This window comes from Andrographis paniculata, unplaced genomic scaffold (assembly GCF_009805555.1).
Source record: "Andrographis paniculata isolate CXL003 unplaced genomic scaffold, ASM980555v1 Contig33END, whole genome shotgun sequence".
Lineage (NCBI taxonomy): Eukaryota > Viridiplantae > Streptophyta > Magnoliopsida > Lamiales > Acanthaceae > Andrographis > Andrographis paniculata.
Genome location: NW_026137566.1, coordinates 522903 through 550013, shown reverse-complemented (window position 1 = coordinate 550013; position 27111 = coordinate 522903). Strand labels below are relative to the sequence as shown.

Sequence of the window (27111 nt, the reverse complement as noted above, 5' to 3'; positions counted from 1 at the left end):
ATTAAACTTTACATCCATTTTTTCGTGAACTTTATTTATTTTTTCACTAGATGTTTTTTAATAAAAATTTTTTTAATACGGTTTTCGATTTATATTAAAAAAAATAATATATATAGTTTTATACAAAATATATAATATATAATTTATACACTAAAAAATATAATAGTTTAACATAAAATATTATTAGTCCGTCTCATGTAAATTATCTATTTATTTTTTTAAATATAATTATATACTTTAATCATATTTAAGGGTAAATTATATAATACCCATTGTGTTTTAGTAAAAATGCACAAAATGCTCTATGTTTTATTTATTGTATAAAACCCGCATATAATAATGTAAAGTTTGTACGAAATACTTCTCTCGTCCAAAATTTATATTTGGTTCTAAATAAAGACCTAAGTTATGCAAGTTTTATAGAAATAAAAAACGTAAAACATTATTATAATTTTTTTGAATAAAATAAATAAATAATTGATCAATTATTTATTTTTATAATTTTATAAAAATCAGATAACAATTTGTTTCTAAAAACTATAAAAATGAAAAATTAATGAAAAAATATATTTTTGCCCAGATATCAATTTTGAATCCAGTCGGATCCGACAAGGTCGAGACGATGAATCACCGGCGGCGGCAGGTCCAGTACGTTTCCCGGCGACGGCAATGGTTCCTCTTTCTTCTTCTTTTCCGGCAGCGGCGAACCGGCCCCGCCTCTTCGTCTCCGGCTGCGGAAAATGGCGGACGCGCGTAGGGGCAAGGGGGCTGCAGCCTCCCCCCTCTCCCTACCCCACCCCATTAACTTGCATTTTATTTTCTTTAATTTTTTTGTGTTTGAACTTATATATATATACATATGTATCTATATAATATCCATCCTTTTTTTTTTTTTCACTATTTCACTTCTTTTTTTTTATTATTTATATTTTATATTTTTTTTTTGTAACATGTGTGTATATAATATTTAAATATGTAATACAATAACAAATAATTAGAATAAACTTTAGGGTGTGTTTGTTTGGGGATTTGGATTTTAGATTGAGATTTGAATAGTAAAAATTTTAAATTTGAATAGTTGTATGATGTGATATAAATAGGTGTTGATGTGATGTTTTGAAAGTAAAATTTATTTTTAGTATAATATAAAAAATAAAAAATAGGTGTTTGATTTGATATTTTTTAGGAGAAAAAATTGGATGAGTAGTTGAATTTAAATCCAATTCTCCAAACAAACACACCCTTAAAAATTTTATATATGGTGTGTTTGTTTGGATTTTAAGTTTTGAATTTAGGTTTTTAATAATAAAAAATTTTAAATTTGAATATTTTTGTGTGATATTAATAAATCCCATTTGATATTTTAAATATAAAATTAATTTATAGTAAAGATAAAAAAATATTAGAAAAACACCACATAGGAGAAAGAAACAATTTTCGATATTGTTTTTTAAAATGAAATTTTCTTCTAATAAAAATTGTACTTACTGATTTCAAACAATACCAAAATGAATATTGTAATATGTAGTTGATGTTATAATTTGTTATTTTGCAAGATTTTCAAAATATGACATTATAAATATATAAACACCATAATAAATCGATTGTATTATTTCAAAAAATTTAAAATATATATTGTAATGTACTATCAATATATTTGTTATATTTATATTATATTAATATATATTTTGTATGATTGATTAATACCTTACTATCAGTAAGTGTATATTTTATATATTGCAAGTATTTATAATGACTAATTGTAAATAAAAATCAACATATCATTACAAAATGCTTCCTACGTTCAAAAAATAGTCTGAAATTGAATTTTTTTTTTTATTTAAATAATATTTTATACAAAAATTAATATTTCTTTTTTTAATAAAAACCATATAGACTAAATAGTACAAGTATTAATTTGAACTACAAATCAATGAATTTATTGCTTTTGTTGAAAAATTTTGAATTCATTAAAATTAATAAAAAACAAGAGTAACATGTATAAGAATCATGAGTTTGTAAGTATATGTATAGAATGATCGAATATAGTACAAATTAAAGGAAAACCTTTTCTCCACTTCCTACAACATAACAACCCATCGATTTTGCAAATTGTCTTTGATCGATACTTAATCGGCAATTATTGATATATTTCTATATTGTTATATATTATTATTATTATTATTATTATTTTTATTTTTATAGAAAATATCATGTTAAACCATTGCTATACAAATTTAAAACTGAAATTATTTAATAATTTGAAAATATAGTGAATTTGTAAATATGGTAAGTTTTTTTTTTTTTTTTAAATATGGTAAGTTATAAAATAAAAATAAAAAACTGAAACTACTTAAGAATTTAAAAATATAGTAAATTTGTAAATATGGTAAGTTTTAATATAAAAATAAAAAACTGAAAATATTTAAGAATTTGAAAATATAGTAAATTTATAAATATGGTAAGTTTTAATATAAAAATAAAAAATTGAAAATATTTAATAATTTGAAAATATAGTAAATTTGTAAATATGGTAAGTTCTTTTTAAAATATGGTAAGTTTTAATATAAAATAAAAAACTGAAAATATTTAATAATTTGAAAATATAGTAAATTTGTAAATATGGTAAGTTTGTTTTAAATATGGTAAGTTTTATATAAAAATAAAAAACTAAAAATATTTAATAATTTGTAAAATAAAAACAATTAATTAATTAATTAATTAAAATCTCCAACGGTTATTTGTTAAAACAAATTAATTAATTAATTAAAATTCTTTTTGTTTGTCCTAACGGTCATTTTTTACAATATATATATATATATATATATATAAAAAGATATTATACATACATGCATAAATACAATTGCAAGAACCCAACCCACCCACAATCATCTTTCTATCTCTATCTCTATCTCTATTTCTATTCTATCTCTATCTCTATCTCTATCTCTAACTATCTCTTGGTTGGTGTCTTGGAGAAAGATTTTGGCCATTTTCGAATGCGTTCAGATTTTGAGGGTGTGAAGGATCGGAAGGTTGTTCTATATCCATGGCTTCAATGATCAGTCTCTTCTCTTCTCCAAAACACAAGGTTGGTTCGGTTCTTGATTTCACTTCTCTTCTAGGGTTTCTTTAATTTCCGATTGAATTCTTGATGATTGATTATGAATTTATTATTGATCTTGATTGGTTTATTCCAATTGTGTGTCTTTCTCATGCTAATTAATTTTAAATATTTTTATTTTGTAGGTAAAACTTATGGGAGACGAGAGGATCGGCGAATATTCTTCGAACTCGAAGGATATCCCATAATATGGAGTATCTCCTACTTTTTCTTTTAATTTACGCTTTCCATTTATTTTATTTTCTTGCATATCCCGGGACTTGCATGCATTAATTTTGTTCCTAAATTTTATACTAACTTGTTTTTTAAGTGTTTTTATTTTGTAGGTAAAGCTTATGGGAGACGAGAGGATCGGCGAATATCCTTCAAACTCGAAGGATATCCCATAATAGGGAGTATCTCCTACTTTTTCTTTTAATTTACGCTTTCCATTAATTTTATTTTCTTGCATATCCCGGGATTTGCATGCATTAATTTTGTTCCTAAATTTTATACTAACTTGTTTTTTAAGTGTTTTTATTTTGTAGGTAAAGCTTATGGGAGACGAGAGGATCGGCGAATATCCTTCAAACTCGAAGGATATCCCATAATAGAGAGTATCTCCTACTTTTTCTTTTAAATTACGCTTTCCATTTATTTTATTTTCTTGCATATCCCGGGACTTGCATGCATTAATTTTGTTCCTAAATTTTATACTAACTTGTTTTTTAAGTGTTTTTATTTTGTAGGTAAAGTTTATGGGAGACGAGAAGATCGGCGAATATCCTTCGAACTCGAAGGATATCCCATAATAGGGAGTATCTCCTACTTTTTCTTTTAATTTACGCTTTTCATTTATTTTATTTTCTTGCATATCCCGGGACTTGCATGCATTAATTTTGTTCCTAAATTTTATACTAACTTGTTTTTTAAGTGTTTTTATTTTGTAGGTAAAGCTTATGGGAGACGAGAGGATCCGCGAATATCCTTCGAACTCGAAGGATATCCAATAATAGGGAGTATCTCCTAGTTTTTCTTTTAATTTACGCTTTTCATTTATTTTATTTTCTTGCATATCCCGGGACTTGCATGCATTAAATTTGTTCATAAATTTTATACTAACTTGTTTTTAAAGTGTTTTTATTTTGTAGGTAAAGCTTATGGGAGACGAGAGGATCCGCGAATATCCTTCGAACTCGAAGGATATTGACCGAACCCATAATAGGGAGTATCTCCTACTTTTTCTTTTAATTTACGCTTTCCATTTATCCTAACTTATTTTTTAGTGTATTTAGTTTGTAGGTAAAGTTTATGTAGAGTCTACTACTATCCAATCCATATACGACACGAAAAAATAAAGATTTTGGTCTAAAAATTAGATCCAAACTCTATATAGGTCGGGCCAGCCCAGCATGGTTGAATAACCAAACCGTTTCGAGGTCTACGCAAATTTTTACGTGCTAGGCACGGTCCAAATTTTTAAAATAAGGTAAGTAAAAATATTTTTTTAATATAATATGAACTTTAACATAAAATTAATAATTAATTAATATTTAGTTTCTTAATTATCAATAAAAATATTTTGTCATAATTATATCAATTTAGATTAATATAATTTATTGTTTAATAAAAAAAGACACAATTTATTTTAAAAATTTGATATTAAAAATCTGGGTTGGGTTGGCATGGCCCGGTATAATTTGAAACCGGGCCATGCCTTGGTTTGGATTTTCAACCCCAATGCAAAATCAGGCCGGGCTTATGGGCTTGAATTTTAAAATGGCCTGACCCAGCTCAAAATAATATTACTCCCTCCTTCGCAAAAACATGCACTAATTCTTTGCGTGATGGATGGAGTAATATTAGCTTGAAATTGCCACATTATTTTTGTCAAATATGAAGTCAACTTTTTTCAAATAATGGAAGCAAGATACCTTAAAATTTGAATCCACCGATACGTTGAAGTCTTTTCCTTTATATCTGCCGTTATGCTGAAGCTTTTTTCATCAATACCTTTGTATCGAACTGCAATAGTGCACCAGAGAAGCCCTTTTTCCAATGCTTTCACATATACCTCCTAGAAGTAAGAGATTAAATTAAAAAAAAAAAAAATTAATGTGCCCGCATAATTCAGGAGGACGAAACAAATACACGCGAGAAAATTATTAAGCACAACATGACAACTATTTTAAACGTTTTAAATAAAACTTAGACCTTTTTGCCTTATGAAAATATGTTCAATAATTAATGGACAACAAATTAATGTTCACACATACGTACACATGAGTACTAGAATTTTAAAAATATAATTATAATGGAACCCTACCTAGGTAGTGCTCGTATTCAACTAGAATGTTACTACCTGAAGTACAATTGGCAATTTTTTTGATAGCTTTTATGTTCAGATCCATGATTAAGCCACACTTCAAAAGTTGTCAACCGCTCTGTAAAGAATGAGCTCGGTTGTAGATGACAAGAAAAAACACATATAAATTAGGGTAGGGTCCTTTATAAATGTCTTCATTCATTCTACATAAACACTCCACAAATTCACTATTCATAATGAGTATTCTAAAATTTTCTTTATTTTTGTATTCCATTGAGTCTCAATTATAAAACATTTATTGGAATGTCAAAACAAATATACAAAAAAGCAATCATGGTTTACTTAGAATTATAGAAAATTATTATCACAAGACAATTATAAAAATTACAATTATAAATAATAAAAAAAATTAATTATTATACAAGTTACCGTAGAGATGCTCCATTATGCACTAATTAGCCAAGGCTAATGTATATCACTGTATTGCATATGTTTCTTTTATAGCATATGGAACACATACAAGCGATTCAACTAGTCAGTAATTTCTTTTCATATATACACGAGAAAAACCTAACAATACATTCAAACTACAAAGTAATTAGTAAAATTATACCTTATGTACTTCAAACTATTCAAATTTAGTTTGTTTCTCATGCTTAACACATCCCGATGTTGAACACTTGAAATAACAAATAATTAAAGAAGGAAATATCATAACTCATAAACTTTCTACTCCTATAACCGAAGCACAGAAAACAGCGCCAAAAATTAATAAAATATGTTGACACAGAAAATTACGACAATGTATTGGCACCGGAAATAGTGCCAAACATTAAAATTAAAATTAAAATAAATAAAATAATATTTTGGCACCGAAAATAGTACCAAAAATTAAAAAAGTAATAATAACTAATATTATTATGCCAAAAATTAAATTTAAATATATTGGCACACGTTATGCGCTACGCCATAAAATATCATTTTCAATTTGCAGCGTGGCAAAACATAATTACATTTAATTTTTTAAAATATTACACTAATAATAATAATTGAAACCAATAAATAGACGATAAAACTGAAAATTTTACTGTGTAACTAATGGAAATATTAATAGTAATAGTAATAGGGTAAGCGATCTTAATAGTATTTTGTTGTTTCCTAGAGTCTCACTTTGTACATGTGTTTATGTTATCACTATAAAGAATTCGGGAAAATATAACCAAAGACACATAAACAAACGGACAGTCTCGTTTTTGTAGATGTGTTTATGTTATCACTCTAAAGATTTCAAGAAAATGAAAACAAAAACACATGAACATAGTTAAAAAAGACAATACATCCTCAGTCTCATTTTCGTAGATGTATCTATGTTATCACTATAAAGAATTCGGATTATATTCTTTTGTAAAATTTAAGTTTGGAATTTTCTCACAGTCAAGTAAGCACATTTTTATCACACAATTGTGCAGAAAGATTGAGATAAGTATTATCCATACTATGAACAACAAATAGTTGAACTCAAATAGCTTAATACTGAGTAGGGATTGAAGTGACCGTACCTTGATATACAGCTATCTTGCGGCAGGCGAGTCGAAGTTCCGGAACTCGACTTTGAATGAAAAGCTGTTTGAACTTGTTTCTTAGAGCAGACAATCCCTTTTCCAGATGATATTTCTCAGTTTTCTTTCCCGTTTTGTCAAGGTAATATACAAGTTTCTTCAGAGTTTCCACAACCTGTTTGCTATCATGGCCAAAAGCTATTTCCTGGATTTTCAAAACCCTCTTGAGCATCTCAACCAATTCAATGTCGTCTTCATCTAGTCGAGTTTGAATGGACACCAAATAATCAAGAGTCTCTCCTATTTAATCAGTTCATAGAAAAGAAGTGTGAGAAAATCTTAAATTGGTATACGAAAATATTTGTGCAACCAAAAAGAACCGAAAAGTTTAATAAAGTGTAATCCATCATATTTAGTGAACCATGTAAAAATAGGCGTTCTTACCAACAGGTAAAGATTCCTTTCCGAATGCTTTTTCACGGATGAGCAAAGCATCTAATGCAAGTTTTTTTGCTTCTTCGTCACGATGTAGATTGCAAAGGGCAACAGCTAAATGTAACATGGGGAAGGTAATAGATGGATCGTCAGCGGGTGCAGCCTTCATCATTATCTGTAGACCTATTTGCAGTAAGCGTTCAGCTTCAGCAAAATTCTTGGAGCGCGAATGGGAGGTTGCGAGATTTACAAGATTGGGTACTAAGCTGGGATGTCCTTTTCCTTTATATTTCTCAGTTATGAACAACCATTCTTCCAACAGGGTTCGGCCTTCTTCTCCCCTGCAAGTAACGAATATCATGATAATCCAACATAAATATATGTATACTTAGATTCTAGACATTTCTTCTATTGAACAACTATTAACGACCAGTGGTCATCGAGCAATGTCTATGTGTTTTTTGTGTGTAAAATATAATTTCAGACGACGTAGAATCTGAATGCAATATAAACACCCAAAAACTAATAAGAAACTTCCTAGGAAAAAGAGTTGAAAAATATAAATCTTAGCTGGAAGTCCGGTGAACGAAGAAAACACTAAACCAGCTGACGGCATATTTTTACCTCCCTGCAACATGAAGTAGTTCAGCTAAGTCTATTCTCATCTTCTCCATATCTTTGTCGTCGAAAGCCACACCTTTTGAATCCTTGAGGATCTGGAGGGCACTCTTGTACAGGTCAATAGCTTCATTCACATCTCCTGACGAAAAACAGAGAATTTATGCATCAATATTATAGAGTGAAACCCTGAGAATTGGAGCAGAAAAGAAGGCATGTGATGAATTATATAATTCAAAGTTATAGGGAAGCCTTTTAAGGATATCAATCGACAGAAATTCAACTCTACGACACAAGGATAATTATGTCGATATAAGTAAAGGCTTTGCATAAAAAACTCAATTAAAGTAAATTTTACCTTTTGCACATTTTACGTCGGCCAAGGAGCACATTGCTGTTCCGACCCTACCATCCTTTTGTCCATATATTCTTGTGTAAATCTTTAGAATCCTGTCGCAAAAGGAAAGGCGGAGATGCTTAAGCATCAGAATGAATATAGGCATAATGTGACAAATCTCAACTGTTTGGTGGACAAACCTATTGAATTGGTGCTCAGCATCTGAAATTTTTCCATGTGCAAGATTCTAATATGTTAATAATTTTCTGATATATTTCCAATGCTTCAGGGGCCCTTCTGCTATTTCCTAGAGCTTTTGCCATTCCCAGTAATGGCGTGCAAAGGAAAGAGCTCTTACTTCCTACCATATGAAAGGAAAAAGCACAAAACTGATTACAAATTTGGCATTATCATGTCAGCTAATAGTTTAATCAACAGGTTTTCCCAAAAAGAAGAAACAGTCTTATATTTACACAGTAAAACATTAAGAATTCTCTACTTTAAATAAACAGAGATACTAGGAACAATGAAAATAGAATTTACAACATTTACCTGTTGAAGTTCAACTACCATATTTTCTTTCCATAATTTGGAGGCATCTTCTGTAGACACAAATGGACTAATCGAACTTTTCCAACTTAGCATAGATACTTCCCATATGCATGAGTATTGAATCAACAAGCATTTCGTCATCGTTTAACTCATTCACGATCTTGTGCAACTGGAATAAGATTTATTGTTCAGGGTAACATGAAAAGTTTTTAAGTGTACATGATAAATTGAGGCATAATTTTCAAAAACAACAGACACCCCTGAAAAGAACTCCATCACGGATATTTGGAGTGGTGAATCACTAACCTTATCTAAATATGAATCACGCAGTTGATAAAACAAAATTTGCAGACTATTTATGTTCCCTCCCAAAATCATCTATCATGTTACTATTGTGAGAATTAGTAGTATTCTCTATGGGAATAAAATCTTAATATAGGTAGTAGGTTAAACTATTTTCAAATTAAATTGTTTCTGTAAACCATCATCCAACAGAAAGCGACACATTTGAAAGTTTATACCGGATACCACTTTGTGTGATCCAGAGCTTCAAACAAAAGTTAATGGCCAACTGCAGTACAAAATTTAAATTACCTCATCTATTACGATCTGGGCAGTCTGTAAGTCTCCGATGGCCATGTAGCCCAAGAGTAAGACATCAAGGACAGCAGCTTCTGCTACGTTTCTAGTTCCGGAATCCACCTACTCCTTAACAGCTTCATAATTGGCTTGAAGCAAATCTATTGCTTCATCTTTCTTTCCCAATTTAATCACATTCATAATTTCATCAAATAAATCCTGAAGCTGTCCTTCAAGATCATTTGAGTTCCTAGATAAGTTTATGCTATAGTTAATTAACAACAATTTGGGATCTGTTCATATGCAAATGGAAAAGTAAAACATCTTTATAGCAAGAAAAAGTACTTATCGGGTTGCTTACTAGCTGTTTTGCATCAATAATCTTTGTAAACAAAATCTTTAAGCACCGGTTCTGAATTTGAAAAAGATTATGCTTCCAACACTTAATTTATAATTGGTTCCTAAAATTTATAATTGGTTCCTAATTAGGTGTTTAAATAGCTCATTTAACTTGCAGAAACATGATGGCACTTCTAGAAACAATACATATGTATCCTGATAAGATAGGCAGCGGTCCTACAATTTAACACCACAATCTACAAAATTACTCAAAACAGTATTGTACCTATAACCATTGATCAATAGTTGCCTACTACACTCTTACCATTGGGAATTGTTTTGATTCAAAAAACCGGGAGTCCCATGTCTTTCAAACTGTATACCGCCATCCCCTAACACTGTATCCACTGCAAAACTTCTGACAGAATGCCATTTGGAGAATAGGTTGAATGGTACCATACATATCTTAGAACGATTTGGAAATGGGACGCCCACCGGGGCACATGTGCAGATAAGAAGTTTCTTCAATCGTAAGTAGTTTGATTGAGTTAATACAGACACTGGATTCATCCTGAAAAATAGAAAATATATTTGAGCTTCAGCAAATACAAGTAAAGTTACGTTATGCTTAGAAAACATTGACTCCATGGCAAACAAGATAATGATTAACAAGTATACACAAAAGCGCACCACCAACTCTTGTTTCAAAGAAACAATTTCAACTCTTCCTTAATGAGTTAACAGATCATCATTTCTGAATAGTACTACTTACATACTTTTGAATATTAACATTGAAATGTGTTTAGAGCACTAACAATGGCTCTTGCCTCAATTGAGCCCTTCCCGCCGATGTGTCAACCGAAGCCAGCGTGTCGAATGATGTTTTCCACTATGGGCGTAAAATTCTTTCACAGTGGCTTTCTGAAAAAACCCTTCGTCAATTCCCTCATCACCAAACTTCATTCCAATTCCCTCATCAGCAAACCTTCTCCCGCAAACCCTAGGATGGTGGAGGCAGGCCGGCAGTCGCTATGCTTAGAGAAGAAGAGGAAGGAGGACGTCGGCGGTGATAAAATTGGATTTGGGGAAGAAGAGGAAGGAGAACGTCGGCGATCGGATTTGGAGAAGAAAAAAAAAAAAAAAGAAAAGCGTCGGCCGCGATGAAATTGGATTCGGGAAGAAGAGGAAGGAGAACAACTGGATTTGTGGAAGAAGAAAAAGGAGAGCATCTGCGACGTGATGAAACTGGATTTGGAGAAGAAAAGAAACGAGCCAATGCTGGATTTGGGAGAAGAGGGAGAAAGATCAAAATATAAATATAAAATTAATATGATATGTTTAGTATAATATAAAAATAAAAAAAAAATTTAATTTAATATTTTTTGAAAAATATTTTTATAAACAATCAAAAATTTTTAAAAAAAAATTTTCAAAAAAAAAAAATTTACTAAGAGTTTGGTTTTTCTATTGGTTTAGGAAAAAATTTTGTTTGAATTTATATTAAAATAATATTTGATGGAATGTTTGTGAAAAAAAATATATATTTTTTTGATAAATGTATAATCCTAATAATAAAAAATAAAAAATTTAAATCAAAGAAACAAACTCAATATTTATATAATACACAAATTTTTAAAAATATTACTAAAAAATATAATAAAATATACAAATTTAAACATATAGACATAAAAATAAAAATAATAAGAACACACAAAATATTACTCTATCATATTTTCTTAATTTTACATAATTCACAAAAATATATAAAACTATACAATTAAATAATCACACTAAAACATACAAATAAATAATTTAAAATTTAATATAAAAATAATTTATTTAAAAATAAATATAAAATAAATTTTTTATTTTTAAAATTTTATTTTATATATTCTATAAAAGTTAATAATAATATATTAATATATAGGAGTATATATACATATATTATTGGGCCCTTATGGGCCCCTAGAGGGAATGGACCTGGCCAAGAGCCCCTATGGCCCTCCCCAGGGCCGGGCCTGACTGGACTGGAGTTGAAGTGACTGGGTCGTGACTCGACTAGACTCGATCATTGAGCGTTTCAATGGCTTCCGTGTTCCACTGTTCATTCTTGTTCACTCAAGTCTGGTTAGCTCTCGCTCGTATCTTCTAGGTTATGTTAAAAAAAATTGAAGAGGTTATGTTAGAATTTCTGTTAAGTAAGAATTGTGACGGCGGATCGAGGTGCTCTGTATTTTCAATGATTGTTACTTATGGATTTGTAGGTTATTTGAACAATTTGGAAACATGAAATAATTCTTTTGGTGAAATTGGTGGATTTCGAGTTGATACGTCAGTCAGTTACGGAAACTAGATAGTATTAGGTATTATAAGAGCACGAACAATGGCTCAATAATAGAAGCCCATCTCCTATCGGTCTAAATTTCCTCTCTCCTTTGTCGATAAAATTGTCACACAGTGATCTTCTTTTCGAATTAAAAACTCATGTAACATTTTTCAGGTCAACTGCCACGTCACCTCCGTCATGCCCACGTCAGTAATTTCCGTTAGTTTTTTAACGGTGGGACCAAAATTGATTAAAATTGTTTATAATGACACCAAAATTTATTGAAATTGTTTATATTTATGACTAAAATTGATGAGTTTTTTTATTGAAATAAAAATTCATAAATTTTGGTTATATTGGGATCAAAATTGATTTTTTCCCAAAAATATATATTAAAAGTTGTTATAAAAAAACCTTAATAAACAAATATAATAAAACCTAAATAGCTTTATAAAGTCCAAGAGTGTGTTTGGCTTCTAATCTTTGCATTGTATTTATCTTTTTGTTTAAATAATAACTTAAAATAATATTTTATAAAACAAGATATTATATTTTTAATCAAACACATTAAAATTGTATAATAAAAGTTTTTTTTTTTTAAAAAAAACTTCTATGTACCGTAATTGTTGTTTAAAAAAACCAGTCGGGGCCCAAATATTAAGCTGAAACAAGATTTGGCCCAATCTATCCATATAAATATATCGCTAGGGTTTTCGCCCTATGCGGCAGACCAGTTCGCATCGCGCAGGAGCAGAGTAGATACGGCATGAATGGGTACGTGAACGTGATTGAGCGTTAATTTTCTGAGTTTCTTATTCTGGAATTGTTTTTTTTTTTTTTTTTGTTTAATTTCTGTTGATTGATCGCTTGGTGTTTCGTAGCTCGGATCAAGGTGCACGAGCTTCGTCAGAAGACGAAGGCGGAGCTGTTGGCGCAGCTGAAGGATCTGAAGGCGGAGCTGGCGTTGCTGCGGGTGGCGAAGGTGACCGGCGGCGCTCCGAACAAGCTTTCTAAAATCAAGGTGGTGAGGCTGTCGATCGCGCAGGTTCTGACCGTGATTTCGCAGAAGCAGAAGGCCGCTCTTCGCGAGGTTTACAAGAATAAGAAATACTTGCCCCTCGATCTCCGCCCTAAGAAGACGCGAGCCATCCGCCGCCGCCTCACCAAGCACCAGGTATTATTACTTGTTCATGCACTTCTCATCGCTTCGTTTAGATCACGCGACGTGCAATTCATATCCTCTTTTTGCGAAATTGAATATGTGGTAGTAGAATTCGAAAATTGAAATTAATCAAACCTGCGTTTTTGGTTGAAGCATACCACTCTGATCCGAGAATATGGTTCAGTGGCTAGAATTTTGGTTGCACATTCTAATCTATTAATGACAAATTCCATGGTATTCTAATCGATTAATATCAAATTTTTGGTTGTGTTTGTTTAGATTTGAATATTTTTCAATGACTTGGACATTAGTTTTGAATCAAAAGTAATACTTTAGTTATAAAACTATTTGCATTTTTATGATACAATATTCATAATATTTGGCGAATGATTTAGTTTATTTGAAAAACTAGTGATGACTGAAAAATGGTTTCCACATTTGTGAACTATTATTCCATAGCTAATTCTCAGCTACAAACACCTGCTAAGCTTGCTGCTGTTTTTGTTATTACTCCAAAACATGCTTCTTAATCATTCCATGGTGTTCTACCGGTTTTGCAGGCATCTTTGAAGACGGAGAAGCAGAAGAAGAAAGAAATGTACTTCCCCATGAGAAAGTACGCAATTAAAGTTTAAATTGAATTTGTTCGTGGGTGAGTAGTATCTGTTCAATAACGAATTTGAATCTAAAAAAGTAGATAATGACTCTAAATGTTATACTATTGTTCAAAGCCAGCAGCATAAAGGATCGAAACTAGTAAACATCTTCTGCTTCTATGATGGAGGGTTTGTAGGTTATGGTGCTAATAATGAGCACCATGTAGGTTAACCTTATTTACCACATTCAAAGATACATATATATATATATATATATCTGTTCATTTTGCTTTTCTTGAAATATGGAGTTAGTATGACAATTATATACTTGCTTTCTTTGTCACAAACAAGTAGAGCTGACATTTGGTCGATTTGTGGCGGGTTCGTGCTGGGTTGAATATTTAAATGAGTTAAATTATTCAATCATAATTCGATCCGTTTATCATCGTGACCCGTTTATTATTGTGTCGAGTTCGGATTGACTCGTGTTGACCCGTATATATAATTAAGTTGAATTTCTTGATTCAAATTAAATAATTTTTTGTTGTGGTGTGTTAATTTTTATTAGTTTGAGTGTAATTATTAAATTAAGATTATTTTATATATATAATAAATATATTAATCAATATTAATATATTATAATTGGGTTGTCGTGTCGGGTTCGAGTTGAGAGCTTCAATCCTAATCCGACCCATTTATTATCGTGTCGGATGCGTGTCAACCTCTGTATACATAATCGAATTAAAATTTTTGACTCAAACTTAATTATTTTGTGTTGGGTCATGTTGGGTTGTTGTGTCCGGGTCAGTTTTTGCCAGCTCTACAGACAAGTGTAGTAAGTTTAAGAGTATTTATAATAACCAGTGCAGGCAAATTTATTTAATTACTTATATATATATTGTTAGTGAACAGGGAGTATGATTTTGATTTGAAATTTTATTTTTGATATGAAATATAAATAATTGTGTAAATAATATTTTATATTAATTGTTAATCTTTGTGAGAAAATAAAATGTATATTAGAAATTGGCTTTAAAAAGAATTGAAATAAAGCCATAGTTTTTTCAAAAAAAACTTTGGTTTAGGACAATTTTTAAGAAAATCCTCTGTTCCTTTGCCAAAATATAAGAGCAAACTCCGAAGAACACCATGAAACTTAACAACGCACAGCACGTATGCTTAATATATATTCCACGGTCTTTCCTATAACGGACAAAGACAAAATAAGGCAGGAAACGAAATCCAGCCTATCATCACACCTACACAACAAACGAGCATGGCAACGAAATTAAATCCAAACCGTCCGATCGGGGAGAGAGATCAACGGCGGGAGATCAATCCTCATAAATCCGGCACTCGTCGGTCTCCGGATTGTCCTGGCAGAAGTACTCAAGCGGATCCTGCTGCAACAGATGGATCCTCCGGCGGAGATCCGCCTTGGCCTGGCTGACCTCCTCCACCTCATCCCACGCCACCTTGCACTCGTCCGACGTCTCGTCCTCGCCGCATACCTGCTCCGCCTCCTTCACTTTCTCCTCGATCATCTCCGTCAGCCGCTGCTCTCTCATCTGTGTCCCCTTGTACATCCTCGCTACCACCGCCTTCGCCTTCCGCCGTCCTCCGCCCCACGCCGCCGCCGGGAATCTCCGCTGCGACGGCGGCGGAGTGTTTAGAAACAAGTACGGCGAGATCGACGGCAGAGATGAAGCCATTGCAATTTTGCAATCCAATCGCGCAATCTGAAGTGAGGTATGGAGTTGAGTCACGCAATGGGCGTTGATATCCGTGACCTTTGCCTGATAATTGATAGGTAGGTTTGTGTTGAACTTACTTTAAGGCCCTTGGGTATTAGTTTTATTGTTATTTGGTAGCATGGGCTATTTGGGTATCGGAGTCAGCTTTATTTTAGGTTGTGTTATCAAATTTTTATTATTTTTAAAAAAATATTAAATCAAATATATATTTTTAATTTTTGCATATATTTTTTTTAAATAATAATTTTATTATATTATTTTTATCAATTTTAAAATAATAATTTCATTTTTTTCTAATAGCTAATTTTTTATCTTTTTTTATAAAATTATTTTCACTTATTTACAATAATTATATAAAATAAAAATATTTTAATTTTTTAAAAATATTTTTATTATTAATTATCAATTTAATATTATTATTTTTTAATTTTTATATTTATCTCAAATATTTTTATTTATTATTTTGTGACAAAAAGTATGATATTAAAAATTAATTATTTAAAATATTAAATTAATATTTATTTATATTATGTATTTTGGATATCCTTTTATCCGTATTTAAATTATTTTAAAAATAATAAAAATACTCACAAGGAAGTCGCACTAGCTGCGGTGGGTGCACTGCACCAGTTCGATGAAGTCTGTGTTTTGATTGGCCGAATGATGTGTCCTAACACAGAAAAGTACACGTTCATGAGATCTACGGTTGTGGATTCACTCTACCCAAAAGGAACGGCGCAGATCCTCCGCGGGCTTTCTTCTTCCTCACTAAGCAAATGTGAAGCTTCCGCGAATCTCGCATTGTTCTATAGTCCAACATATATTTCACCTTCTTTAAACCCTTCTCGTCGACTTCGATTCTCGATAATCTTCATCTATTTGTTAATTTAGAGATCTCTCTAGCTGTAAATATCTTTGGATTTTCTCCATTGGAACTTTGTTTGTTTGTTTTCTTCTTCCTGTTTTTCTTTTTAGTTTTGATTTGATTTTGTGTTTTATTTGGTCCTTTTTTGATCTCGAAGTGTTGGGTTATGGAAGATGGACTCGCCATAGATTGGGAGAATCTGTTGGAAAATGGAGCGGATGACCTGAATTTCAAATCATGCAATCAGTCCTGCGCCGACGGTTTTTCGAACACGACGGATTGGGGATGCAGTTTGTCCATCGACGACGTTGAGGAGTATCTTCTGAACGACGAGTTCGATTATCCAAAGGAGGATGATCAGATTGCCATAGAGGATGCGTTTTTCTCGGACGTGCTTCTCGATTCGGCGCCGGAGTCGGAATCGGATCGGTCTAAGAATACCTCCAGCAGCCCTGAGTCGGCGGTGGTTGCGACGGAAGTAGAGGAGAACGAAGAACATAAGCCGCGTGATAGTAGCGCAGATGTTGAACAAACGAAGGAGAAAAACGATGTCCCTACCGACGACGGCGATCCCGCTGCGAAGAAACGGAAAAGGTACTTTGCTTCTGAACTTCAAAATTTTCCTTTCCAATTTGATGTTTACGTTCAATCATCGCTGAATCTTGAGGGAAGGAGATTTGATTGTAGTTGCTAGTGTGATTTTATTCCAAAAAATTCCGCTCAAAATTATGCTTCATAGTTGTTCGATTATGCGCTCAATCATCACTGTGTCTCAAGTGAAGGAGATTTGATTGTTGTTGTTCCTGTGATTTCATTCCAAATTTTGCGATCCAGTAAGCTCCTATCTACTGTTTTTGATTTCTTCTACTTGCTTGAACAATTTTCCTGCATCGAATGAAACATAAAAATTCAAATGAATTACCAAGCAAAAGCATGATCCATTATCAATGTCAGGAGTAGAATTGATCGATACTTTCCTAAAGTGAAATTGATTCAATGAAAGGTGCAGAGAGTCAAGGTAACAAACCCGAAATGACTTTTGCAGGCAAATGAGGAATCGAGATGCAGCTGTGAGATCTCGAGAACGGAAGAAGATGTACGTGACGGATCTGGAGCGGAAGAGCAAGTTTTATGAAGCAGAATGCAGGAGGCTGGGGATTCTGCTCCAGTGCTCCATTGCCGAGAATCAGGCCCTTCGACTTTCCTTGCATAGCACCAAGGCATTTGATGCATCCATGGCCAAGCAGGAGTCTGCTGTGCTCATTTTGGGTAAGGATTTCAAACCTCCCATTGATAATCTTTCGATTTTCTACCATTACTGGATATACTTCTCAGTGCTCATATTTTGTGTTGCATCAGATTGTTTGTGTTCTTGATGATAATAGGTTTGAAAAGTATGTTAATGTAGAATAAATATGATTGTTAAGAAAGGAATTTGGAAACCCAAACATGCAAAATTGTGTGTTTGTTCTTGTGTTTTGAGTTTGGTTAGGGGTTTTGAATTGGAATAATTGTTTGAAATTATATAAATATGTGTTGGTATGGTGTTCTTTATGTAAAATTAATGTTTAATGAAATATAAAAGAATAAATAAGTGTTTGATTTGATTTTATTTTTTAAGAGAGAAAATAAGTGAATAGATATGGAGAATTTTGATGGTGTTACAGAGAATGGTGCTTTGGGTTTGAATTCGTCGAATGATGTGTATTTGTTGGATGATAATATTATCTCTGTTCCAATCGAATAATAATATTTTATTTGTTAGTGGAAATGTGTTAGATAATTTTGACATTTTTGTCTGTAGATAGAAAAGAAATAAATCTTTTTATAAATGTTATGCTTTTTTGGTATTTGTATATGATTTTTTTATTATAATAAGAAATGTAAAGTTTTGAATGAGACAGAAAATTGTAAAATGGATACACATTGAGTATTTTTTTGGAACGTTGTTGAGTGTTTTTGCGTCGAAAGAACACAACCTTTATAGGGAAACAAGTTATCTGATGAATCTATTGGATGGCATAAAGATGTTTGATTCGAGTTTGTGCAATTCTTTATCGGGGTGGGGCGGTGTGCTCGAACTTAGTTGTTCGGATGGGTGTGTTTGTTTGGGAGTTTGAGTTTTCAATAATAAAAATTTGAATTAAAATAATTATATGATTTGATATTAATAGATGTTTAATGTGATTTTTTGGAGGAAAAAAATTAGTGTTGGATACCTACCTATTCATAAAAAATATCACATAATCTTGAAATTCTTCTTGGCTTCATTTACATTGGATTGTACATATTTATGTTTGTGGAAGATTGATGGAGTTTTCGGATATTATGCAGAATCCCTGCTGTTGGGTTCCCTGCTTGGACACGTGGGCATCATCATGTGCCTGCTAATGGTAATCTTTCCCGAGCACCCCCTCTCGACCGTGGTTCTGAGAAACGGCGTAGGCGCAGAGTCGGGAAGACGACGACGACGGGATCAGAGGAGAAAGGAAGGAAACAATAATAATAGTTATAATAATAAAGTTGGATTGGAATTGGAATTGGATGGAGAGAGAGCTGTTGTTATGATGGGCAGGAGATGCAGAGGGTCAAGATCAAGGATGAAGATGAAACAAGATTTGATCTTCTTTTGAGGTATGTGTGTGTATTGAGGATTTCTTCTGTTCTTCACTTAGACTTAATGAATGCCTTCCTTCTTGCTTGTGTTGTGTCTGTATCATGGGCTTCATATATATGTATTTCTAAATTTTATGGTATTTATTAGTACAACTTTTTAAGTTTATCTCTTCTATTTGTTGGAATAAATTATTTATATATATATATATTTATTTATTTAATTATTACAGACCTGTTTTTATTGTTTACTATGCTATGTATATTTGAATATAAATTAATGGAATAAATTCTTATATAGAAGTTGGTAAGAATTGTTGTGAATATTGGACTGAAGTGAATGCTAATATATATAATCATATTTTTAAAAGATAAAATTATATGGGACAGATTACACTACTCCGTATGTACAGTATACACACTATAATTTATAAAAAGTATAAGTATACACACGATAATTTATAAAAAGTATAATTGTTACTGTAGATAATGATGATTAATAAATAATTAAAAATTAATTAGTAAAATAAATCACAATATAATATAAATAATTATAAATTAATGTTAAAATAATTTAAAAATACTTTAAAAAAATTATAAATTAAAAAATTTAAAAAATATATATATAATATCTTTTAAAAAAAAGGTGACATAATATGTGGGATGAGAAGTGTGAAATAAAGTAAATAATTAAGAATCTATTAGTAAAATTAATTACAATATAATAATATTATTATAGATTAAGATTACGATAACTTATTACTTATTAGTCTAATAAAAATTTAAAAAATTATATAACTTACTAGTCCAATAAAAATTAAATAAATTATAAATTATAATATTTAAAATATGATTAAAATATAATTTTATTTTATTTTTAAAAAAAATGATATAATATATGAATGAACAAAACTATAAAATCATTCGTGGGAAGAGACGAAAGTACTATTTAATAATCATTTGTAAGGGTTTGAAAAATTCAAATTAAAATAATTATTTAATAAGACATAAATATATATAAATATAATTGTTTAAATGCAAAAATAAACTTTAAATATTTTCTTAGAGTAGATAAGTTTAGTAAATAGCATGAGAATATATGTTGATTGTTTGGTTTGATATTTTCTATATTTTTAAAAATTTTCAACAATTTTAAGTAAAATTAAAATATTATTTAAATAAAAATTAAAATAAAAATTCCAACAAAAATCAAATAAACTTGTAGTTAAAAAATAAATAAGCTAAATTAAAATTTATGTTTTTTTTTTATTGTTAATTAAAATAAATAATAAAAAGCTCATTATCAATTCTTAAATGTTTTAAAATATTTTATTATCTGTATTATTCTAAAAGTTAAAATATAAAAATTTAATATGATTTATATAATAATTTGAATATATAAACAATTTTAAATAAAAATAAATATTACATACTCTATTACAGATTTATAAAATAAATCAATTAGTTTAGTACGAAGGGTTTGATCTTAAATGTTTTTTAATTTAAAGATACTAAACTATTTGATTAATTGTATTTTAAAATTGACTTGAAATTAATTTAATTTTATTTTATTTAAATAGTATTTTATTGAATTTTTAAAATAAATTAAAATATTTTTATTTGAAACAAAAATTAATAAAATAATAAAAAAATTGAAATTAAAGGACAATAATCAAGCCGAAAGTATATGTAATCTAGAAATTTCATTTTCAAGATAAAACTATGTGCTGTAAATGGTTAAACTGCCGGCTTCTTTGGTTGTACCGCTGCTTCGCAATATACCATATTACCATCCATCAAATAATAATAATAAAATAAAATAAAATAAAATAATAATAATTATATATACTTACAATTACATTTTTATATTGTATCGTGATATATATATATATATATATGTAGATCCTAACCTACCTACCGCATTTTTTTCATTGGCATTCGGCAGTGAAGTCTGAGGTTGGAGTGGAAAGGAGTCAAGCCTTGTGACTGTATTTCTCTGATCGGAGTTGAAATCGGCTATGGATTCGGACTACGGAATTGCTAGGGAGCTCTCTGATCTGCAGAAGCTTCGTTCTCATTACCAACCGGAAGTTCCGCCCTGCCTGCAGGTTTCGATTTTTCATCAATTTGTAGAAAATGTGTTGTTTTGGATATGACATCCGTTTATTGCTCGATTTGTGGTGGATTTGTTGGTTTTTTATTGTTATGATCCGTTTATGCTCTTTCGATTGAGGTGAAGTTGTGTTTGTGCGGCGGAGGAATCTAAGTTTGTAAATTTACATCCAGGGAAATAGATCTGCTGTGTGTTTGTGGATTAATGGAATTTTGTTTCGTGGATTGAGATGATTATAGGTTGATGTTATGTTTGTGTAGTTGAGGAACTTGCTCGTACGTTAGGTTTTGGGAAGATAGATCTGCTTGTGGATGAGTTCTTTCTTTTTTCTCTTTATGGGACAGTATGTTTCTATGTTGATTGGAATGAACATACATTTCTTGGAACTTTCGAGGCTATTGGTTTTGGTAGTCAAGTTCCTCGTTTTTGAGAATCACTTTCAATTATTATTGTTGTTATTATTATTATTATTATTATTATTATTATTATTATTATTATTATTTATTTATTTATTATTATTATTATTTTTTTTCTATACTTATATATCGGAGAATTATGAAAAGCTTGGCTGTAAAAAATTTCAAACCCTTTAATCATTTTATGTGGAAGATAAAATTTCGTTTGAAGGCTTGCTTCCTAGAACATAGAAGGTTAGGTACGCATCTTTTTGTGGAGTGAAATTTGCTACTTTAGTACGTGTCTTGGGTTTCATCTATTGGTTAAACTCAATCAATTGATTCTTATGTATATTTGATCCTTCACATTGCCTTGTTAGTAATTGCATCTTTGTCGAATTTACTTTCTACTTCTTGTCAATATAATTTCTCTGTGCTGTTTTTTATTTTCTCAATTTTTGCCATTGTAATTTCTGTTTTGATTGGACAGGGAACGACTGTTCGTGTAGAATTTGGTGATGCAACAACTACTGCAGATCCTGCAGGCGCCCACATCTTAAGTCGGACTTTTCCTCATACCTATGGTCAACCATTGGCACACTTCCTCCGGGCAACTGCCAAGGTTCCTGATGCTCAGATAATTACTGAGCATCCTGCTGTTAGGTAATTGGCTGTTCAAGTATTTTGCTTCATGAATAAATGAGAGTTAATCTATAATTTGCTATATCAGAATGGCTTGGAATCCCAACCTGAAGCTATTTACTAGGTTTCACTAAAAAGAACTGTCTTGCTTAAATGTCTTTATCGCATCCCAGGGTTGGCGTGGTTTTCTGTGGTCGACAATCACCTGGTGGACATAATGTTATATGGGGTCTTCATGAAGCTCTGAAAATTCACAACCCCAAAAATGTGTTGCTTGGATTTTTGGGTATGCTTCTTGAATTTGTTGATGATGTTTCCTTATCATTTTTTGGGTATGCCATTTTCCTTTTCTTTTGTGATGATTAATATGCTTATGTTTATGTGTCACTAGGTGGTTCTGATGGCTTATTTGCTCAGAAAACTATAGAGATTTCTGATGAGATTCTTGCCACCTACAAAAATCAAGGTACACATTTACATCTGCATATTATATTTGACACATGTGATTAATAAATTCACAGATCGCATTAAACTTCTCAATTTTTGTGTTGTGAAGGTGGCTATGATTTGCTGGGACGAACCAAAGATCAAATTAGAACAATTGAACAAGTGAATGCAGCCTTTAATGCATGCACTGCTTTGAAGCTCAATGCTCTCGTCATTATTGGGGGTATTCCTGTTGTTGTCCTTAAGTTCGTAATAAGCTGCAATCTTAAAGGTTTTGATTTCCTGAAATTTCTATTTTTTTATATTTGCATTGTGAAGGTGTGACGTCCAACACAGATGCAGCACAACTTGCTGAAACCTTTGCGGAAAGAAAGTGCCCCACAAAGGTAAGCCCCTCTTTGTTAGACGATAGATATGAATAGGTACAGATTTTTCATTGTTGAATTAACCTTATTGTACTTAATTGTATCACTTCCTATAATGAAAATATACATTCCCTTCAGGATTTCACCGATCCAGTTGATTCCCCTTTTATCTTTGTATTTTTTAAAAACCATTACAAAGAAAATATTTTTAATGTATCGTGCAGGTTGTTGGAATTCCTGTAACATTAAATGGGGATCTTAAAAATCAATTTGTTGAGACCAATGTGGGTTATGACACCATATGCAAGGTAATGCGACCATAAGCTTGTTTTACCTTTTAATTTTTTCTATTTTCTTGTTGCACATCCCATGCCACACTCTGGATATTATTGAGATTGTATCTAATAGTGACGGAAATCTCATTTACCTTCAGGTCAACTCTCAGCTGATTAGTAATGTTTGCACGGATGCGCTCTCAGCAGAGAAGGTATGGTTTACTTTAAAATATAAAATGAAGGCTTTTACCGAGAGATATGTTCATATTAAAAATCCCTCAAGTCACTGTTTCCTTGATCAACATGATACATGGCAAAATTCAACCTTTTTGTTTCCCTTTTCACATTTAATGTCTCTAACATGGTAGTTCTCTTTGTACTTGCAGTATTACTATTTTATTCGACTCATGGGGCGGAAGGCATCTCATGTTGCATTGGAATGCACCCTCCAATCTCATCCCAATATGGTTTGTACATCTCCTTTTGCTCGGAGTTTTCTTTTTATAAGATTCTGCTTTGAGACATATTATCTGCTTTCCATCTATTAAGGGACATTGGCCATTCTTGCAGGTGATTCTTGCTGAGGAAGTGGCTGCATCCAAACTCACACTATTTGACATCACAAAACAAATATGTGATGCGGTTCAAGCAAGGGCCGAGAAAGGTAGAAATAGTAAAGAACTCTTAGGGTGTGTGTGTTTGGGGGTTTGGATTTTAAGTTGGGATCTGAATAGTAAAAAATTTATATTGAAATAGTTGTATGATGTGATATAAATAAGTATTGATGTGATGTTTTGAATGTAAAATTGATTTTTAGTATAATATAAAAAATGAAAAAATAGGTGTTTAATTTGATATTTTTTGAGAGAAAAAATTGTGACTACTACAAATCTTTCAAAATCCTTCAAACAAACACACCCATATTGATTAGCTTTTGCAGAGACTCATTTCCTCCTAACATGGTTTTCTTTCTTTGTTTCCTTTTCAGATAAATACCATGGTGTCATTCTATTGCCTGAGGGGCTTATAGAAAGCATCCCTGAAGTGTACGCTCTCTTGCAGGTAACGAGCTTTATGTTCTTGCTTTTTTCAAATGATTAGTATGGATAACTGCATACTCATAATCCCTCTTTTCCAAAAGTAAACGCATGTCTTATATATTGCCTACTTTGATGCATATATGATTTTTCCGCACCTAATCCAAATTTTGTATCCCTCCAGGAAATACATGGTTTGCTTAGGCAAGGTGTTTCTGCTGACAACATTTCTGCTCAACTGTCTCCATGGGCATCTGCGTTGTTTGATTTCCTTCCACCTTTCATCAGGAAACAGGTGCACCCGAACGTCTTTGTTTGTCTTAATTTTTTAAAATTATTCACCTCATTGTTGTTTTACTTACTTGATGTTGGTAAAATATGTTGTAGCTCCTCCTTCACCCAGAATCTGATGATTCTGCCCAGCTGTCTCAGGTGCTTGATTTACATATGGATTATTTGTTTATCATTATTATTTTTTAAATTCTTAAATCTCAACACTGCAAATCTATATTTCTTGTTCAAAACCTGTCAGATTGAGACGGAGAAGCTCCTAGCCCATCTCGTTGAGACTGAAATGAACAAGCGATTGGTAAATGTCTTTACATGAACATCTAATTTTGTGTAGTCGAACTACATTATTCCTTTGTCCTGTTCTTTCTATTCTGATGCTTCTCGTTTCGTCTCTTTGCAGAAAGAGGGCACCTACAAAGGCAAAAAATTCAATGGCATTTGCCACTTCTTTGGCTATCAAGCTCGAGGTTCGTTGCCGTCAAAATTTGACTGCGATTATGCCTATGTAAGTGAATTTTGCGAAATTTCCCCAATTTGTTCATTCCTAAATGAAACTTTGGATTTCTTGGCCAAAAAATTTACAGAGCTAACATGGTGAATAAACCACAGGTGCTCGGTCACGTTGCCTATCACATACTTGCTGCTGGTTTGAATGGCTACATGGCAACCATAACCAACTTGAAGAATCCCGTGAACAAGTGGCGCTGCGGCGCCGCTCCGATTACTGTATGCTTCCTCTTCTCCCATCTTATTCTTTACATTTAGAGTTGTTAAATGAGTCGAGCGAGCTCGAGTATCGGTTGTTCGAGCTTGATTTGAACTTGTTAACGATACAGACTCGGCTCGACTCGTTAAGAAGTCGAACCAAAATAGTAACCGGAGCTGTTCTCGTTAGGCTCAAACCTAAGCTCGACTTCGGCTTCAATTTTATACATATTCAATATATGTTTAATATATAAATTAAATATATTTAATTTTATTCATAATTTTTTTATAATAAAATATTCAACTTTTAGTAATAACTATAAATTTTGATATAAAAAGTTTTATAGCTCAATTGAGCTATCCGCAAGCTGAGTTCGAACTCGGCTCGTTTATAAAAGTAATAATTTTCGAGCTCAAGCTGTGTTCGTTTATAGCTTGCGAGCTACTCGACCCGTTTAACAGTTCGTAGTTACATCTAAAGATTCTGTTAAAAGGTTAAACTAATAAAAGCTTTTGTTTCCAACACTCAGGCCATGATGACTGTTAGGCGATACGGTCACGGCCCTGGAGCCTCAAACATCGGGAAACCGATGCTGCATCCTGCCGCTGTTGACTTGAAGGGCAAGGCCTATGAGTATGTTGTTACCCTGCTCTCTCATTTTTAATATTTCGATTTATATTTTGGCGCTCTTAAGGTTAAACCTGATCTTGAATTTGTTTGTCTCCAGGCTGTTGAGGCAAAATGCGGCCAAATTCTTGATGGACGACGTGTACAGAAACCCGGGACCTCTTCAGTACGAAGGCCCCGGCGCAGAGGCAAAGCCGCTAACACTCTGCGTCGAAGATCAGGACTACATGGGACGGATCAAACAACTGCAAGAACACCTCGACAAGGTTATATACAGTTTTCCATATTGTCCCATTTATGTATCTCTCTAACGACGACACATATGTAATAAATCTCGTTTCCTGCCCGGGGGCTTTCAGGTGCGTTCGATAGTGAAACCGGGATGCTCCCAAGACGTGCTTAAAGCAGCTTTGAGTGCAATGGCTTCAGTGACCGATATTTTATCGGTCATGTCGGGCAGCACGGGGACCAACCCCTTCTAGAAAGTGCCCCCGGTATGCGGTCTCGGCTAATTTGTGTCTTGTTACTTGGAGAGATTTGGATGTGCGTTTTGTGTCCGGAATTTAATTTTGTGTCCGAGAAGATGTTCTTTGAGCCTGTTTTATTACATGACATGATATTGGGTAATGAATGAGCTGTGAAGATTCTTGTCTTATGCCCTTATTCACACCCTGTTTGTTGAGAAATTTGTTCTTTGTTATTGTTTGCTACTGAATTTATAAATGGAATGGGTGAGTTAGAAATAGTTAAGCTTTTGAGATGTTTTCACTAATGATTATTATAGTACATTTCATATTTTCTTTACACAAAAAAATAAAAAAATACAGATACAAACCATGATTGAGAATTTATTAGCCACCAATCAAATACTCCCTCCCTCTTAAAAAAAAATATACATTTGTTTTTTCATATAGTTTTAAAAATATTAGTATTATATTGTGATATAGTAGAAATAAAATATAAATGATTAAAATAATCTTGTTAGTATGTGGTAGATAGTACAGTTATTTAAAAAAAATAAATGGATATTTTATTATTTGACGGACTAA

General features: G+C 31.9%; 5 protein-coding genes and 1 long non-coding RNA gene across 9 annotated transcripts; 4 read left to right on the top strand and 2 right to left on the bottom strand.

Annotated features, from left to right (window-relative positions):
* Positions 1-2967: 2967 nt before the first annotated feature.
* Positions 2968-7915, top strand: LOC127248239 (uncharacterized). Its single transcript, XR_007838050.1, has 4 exons — positions 2968-3091; positions 4255-4592; positions 7001-7130; positions 7521-7915. It is a non-coding gene; the product is annotated as an uncharacterized LOC127248239 (long non-coding RNA).
* LOC127248238 (uncharacterized) lies at positions 3987-11132 on the bottom strand. 4 transcript variants are annotated; one of them, XM_051270488.1, is made up of 10 exons: positions 10621-11131; positions 10174-10419; positions 9525-9759; positions 8931-9099; positions 8579-8739; positions 8400-8491; positions 8048-8183; positions 7433-7764; positions 6989-7288; positions 3987-5180 (listed from the first exon to the last, which is right to left on the bottom strand). In XM_051270488.1, exons 6-10 carry the CDS (start codon positions 8431-8433, stop codon positions 5110-5112), a joined length of 873 nt encoding a protein of 290 aa, XP_051126445.1. In that variant the 5' UTR covers positions 8434-8491; positions 8579-8739; positions 8931-9099; positions 9525-9759; positions 10174-10419; positions 10621-11131; the 3' UTR covers positions 3987-5109. The 4 variants fall into 4 exon arrangements, with proteins under 4 accessions (XP_051126445.1, XP_051126444.1, XP_051126443.1 ...); XM_051270487.1 differs by having other exon boundaries at positions 10625-11131; XM_051270486.1 differs by having other exon boundaries at positions 10664-11131.
* Positions 11133-12837: 1705 nt separating this feature from the next.
* Positions 12838-14255, top strand: LOC127248322 (60S ribosomal protein L35). The gene is made up of 3 exons (XM_051270602.1): positions 12838-12948; positions 13056-13348; positions 13897-14255. Exons 1-3 carry the CDS (start codon positions 12945-12947, stop codon positions 13969-13971), a joined length of 372 nt encoding a protein of 123 aa, XP_051126559.1. The 5' UTR covers positions 12838-12944; the 3' UTR covers positions 13972-14255.
* An 829-nt stretch (positions 14256-15084) lies between these two features.
* Positions 15085-15742, bottom strand: LOC127248321 (calvin cycle protein CP12-3, chloroplastic). Its single transcript, XM_051270600.1, has one exon. It carries the CDS (start codon positions 15642-15644, stop codon positions 15267-15269), a length of 378 nt encoding a protein of 125 aa, XP_051126557.1. The 5' UTR covers positions 15645-15742; the 3' UTR covers positions 15085-15266.
* Positions 15743-16484: 742 nt separating this feature from the next.
* Positions 16485-19394, top strand: LOC127248341 (bZIP transcription factor 50). The gene is made up of 3 exons (XM_051270627.1): positions 16485-17145; positions 17597-17820; positions 18886-19394. The coding sequence occupies exons 1-3, from the start codon at positions 16718-16720 to the stop codon at positions 19182-19184; spliced, it is 951 nt and encodes a 316-aa protein (XP_051126584.1). The 5' UTR covers positions 16485-16717; the 3' UTR covers positions 19185-19394.
* Positions 19395-21076: 1682 nt separating this feature from the next.
* Positions 21077-26807, top strand: LOC127248371 (pyrophosphate--fructose 6-phosphate 1-phosphotransferase subunit alpha). The gene is made up of 19 exons (XM_051270685.1): positions 21077-21272; positions 22163-22335; positions 22488-22600; positions 22706-22780; positions 22871-22984; positions 23080-23147; positions 23351-23434; positions 23560-23613; positions 23788-23868; positions 23972-24065; positions 24390-24463; positions 24623-24733; positions 24826-24870; positions 24971-25027; positions 25130-25234; positions 25339-25455; positions 25965-26068; positions 26163-26328; positions 26422-26807. The coding sequence occupies exons 1-19, from the start codon at positions 21183-21185 to the stop codon at positions 26542-26544; spliced, it is 1848 nt and encodes a 615-aa protein (XP_051126642.1). The 5' UTR covers positions 21077-21182; the 3' UTR covers positions 26545-26807.
* The last annotated feature ends 304 nt before the right edge of the window (positions 26808-27111 follow it).

Excerpts from the sequence above, each read along its gene's own strand:
- LOC127248238 (XM_051270488.1), bottom strand. The coding sequence starts at position 8,433 with ATGTGCTCCTTGGCCGACGTAAAATGTGCAAAAG. Across the intron at positions 8,184-8,399 it reads CGACGTAAAATGTGCAAAAG|GAGATGTGAATGAAGCTATT; the intron begins GTAAAATTTACT and ends GTTTTTCGTCAG. Across the intron at positions 7,765-8,047 it reads CTACTTCATGTTGCAGGGAG|GGGAGAAGAAGGCCGAACCC; the intron begins GTAAAAATATGC and ends CGTTACTTGCAG.
- LOC127248322 (XM_051270602.1), top strand. Across the intron at positions 13,349-13,896 it reads GCCGCCTCACCAAGCACCAG|GCATCTTTGAAGACGGAGAA; the intron begins GTATTATTACTT and ends CCGGTTTTGCAG.
- LOC127248321 (XM_051270600.1), bottom strand. The coding sequence starts at position 15,644 with ATGGCTTCATCTCTGCCGTCGATCTCGCCGTACTTGTTTCTAAACACT.
- LOC127248341 (XM_051270627.1), top strand. The coding sequence starts at position 16,718 with ATGGAAGATGGACTCGCCATAGATTGGGAGAATCTGTTGGAAAATGGA. Across the intron at positions 17,146-17,596 it reads GCTGCGAAGAAACGGAAAAG|GCAAATGAGGAATCGAGATG; the intron begins GTACTTTGCTTC and ends TGACTTTTGCAG. Across the intron at positions 17,821-18,885 it reads GTCTGCTGTGCTCATTTTGG|AATCCCTGCTGTTGGGTTCC; the intron begins GTAAGGATTTCA and ends GATATTATGCAG.
- LOC127248371 (XM_051270685.1), top strand. The coding sequence starts at position 21,183 with ATGGATTCGGACTACGGAATTGCTAGGGAGCTCTCTGATCTGCAGAAG. Across the intron at positions 22,336-22,487 it reads ACTGAGCATCCTGCTGTTAG|GGTTGGCGTGGTTTTCTGTG; the intron begins GTAATTGGCTGT and ends ATCGCATCCCAG. Across the intron at positions 24,066-24,389 it reads TCAAGCAAGGGCCGAGAAAG|ATAAATACCATGGTGTCATT; the intron begins GTAGAAATAGTA and ends TTTCCTTTTCAG.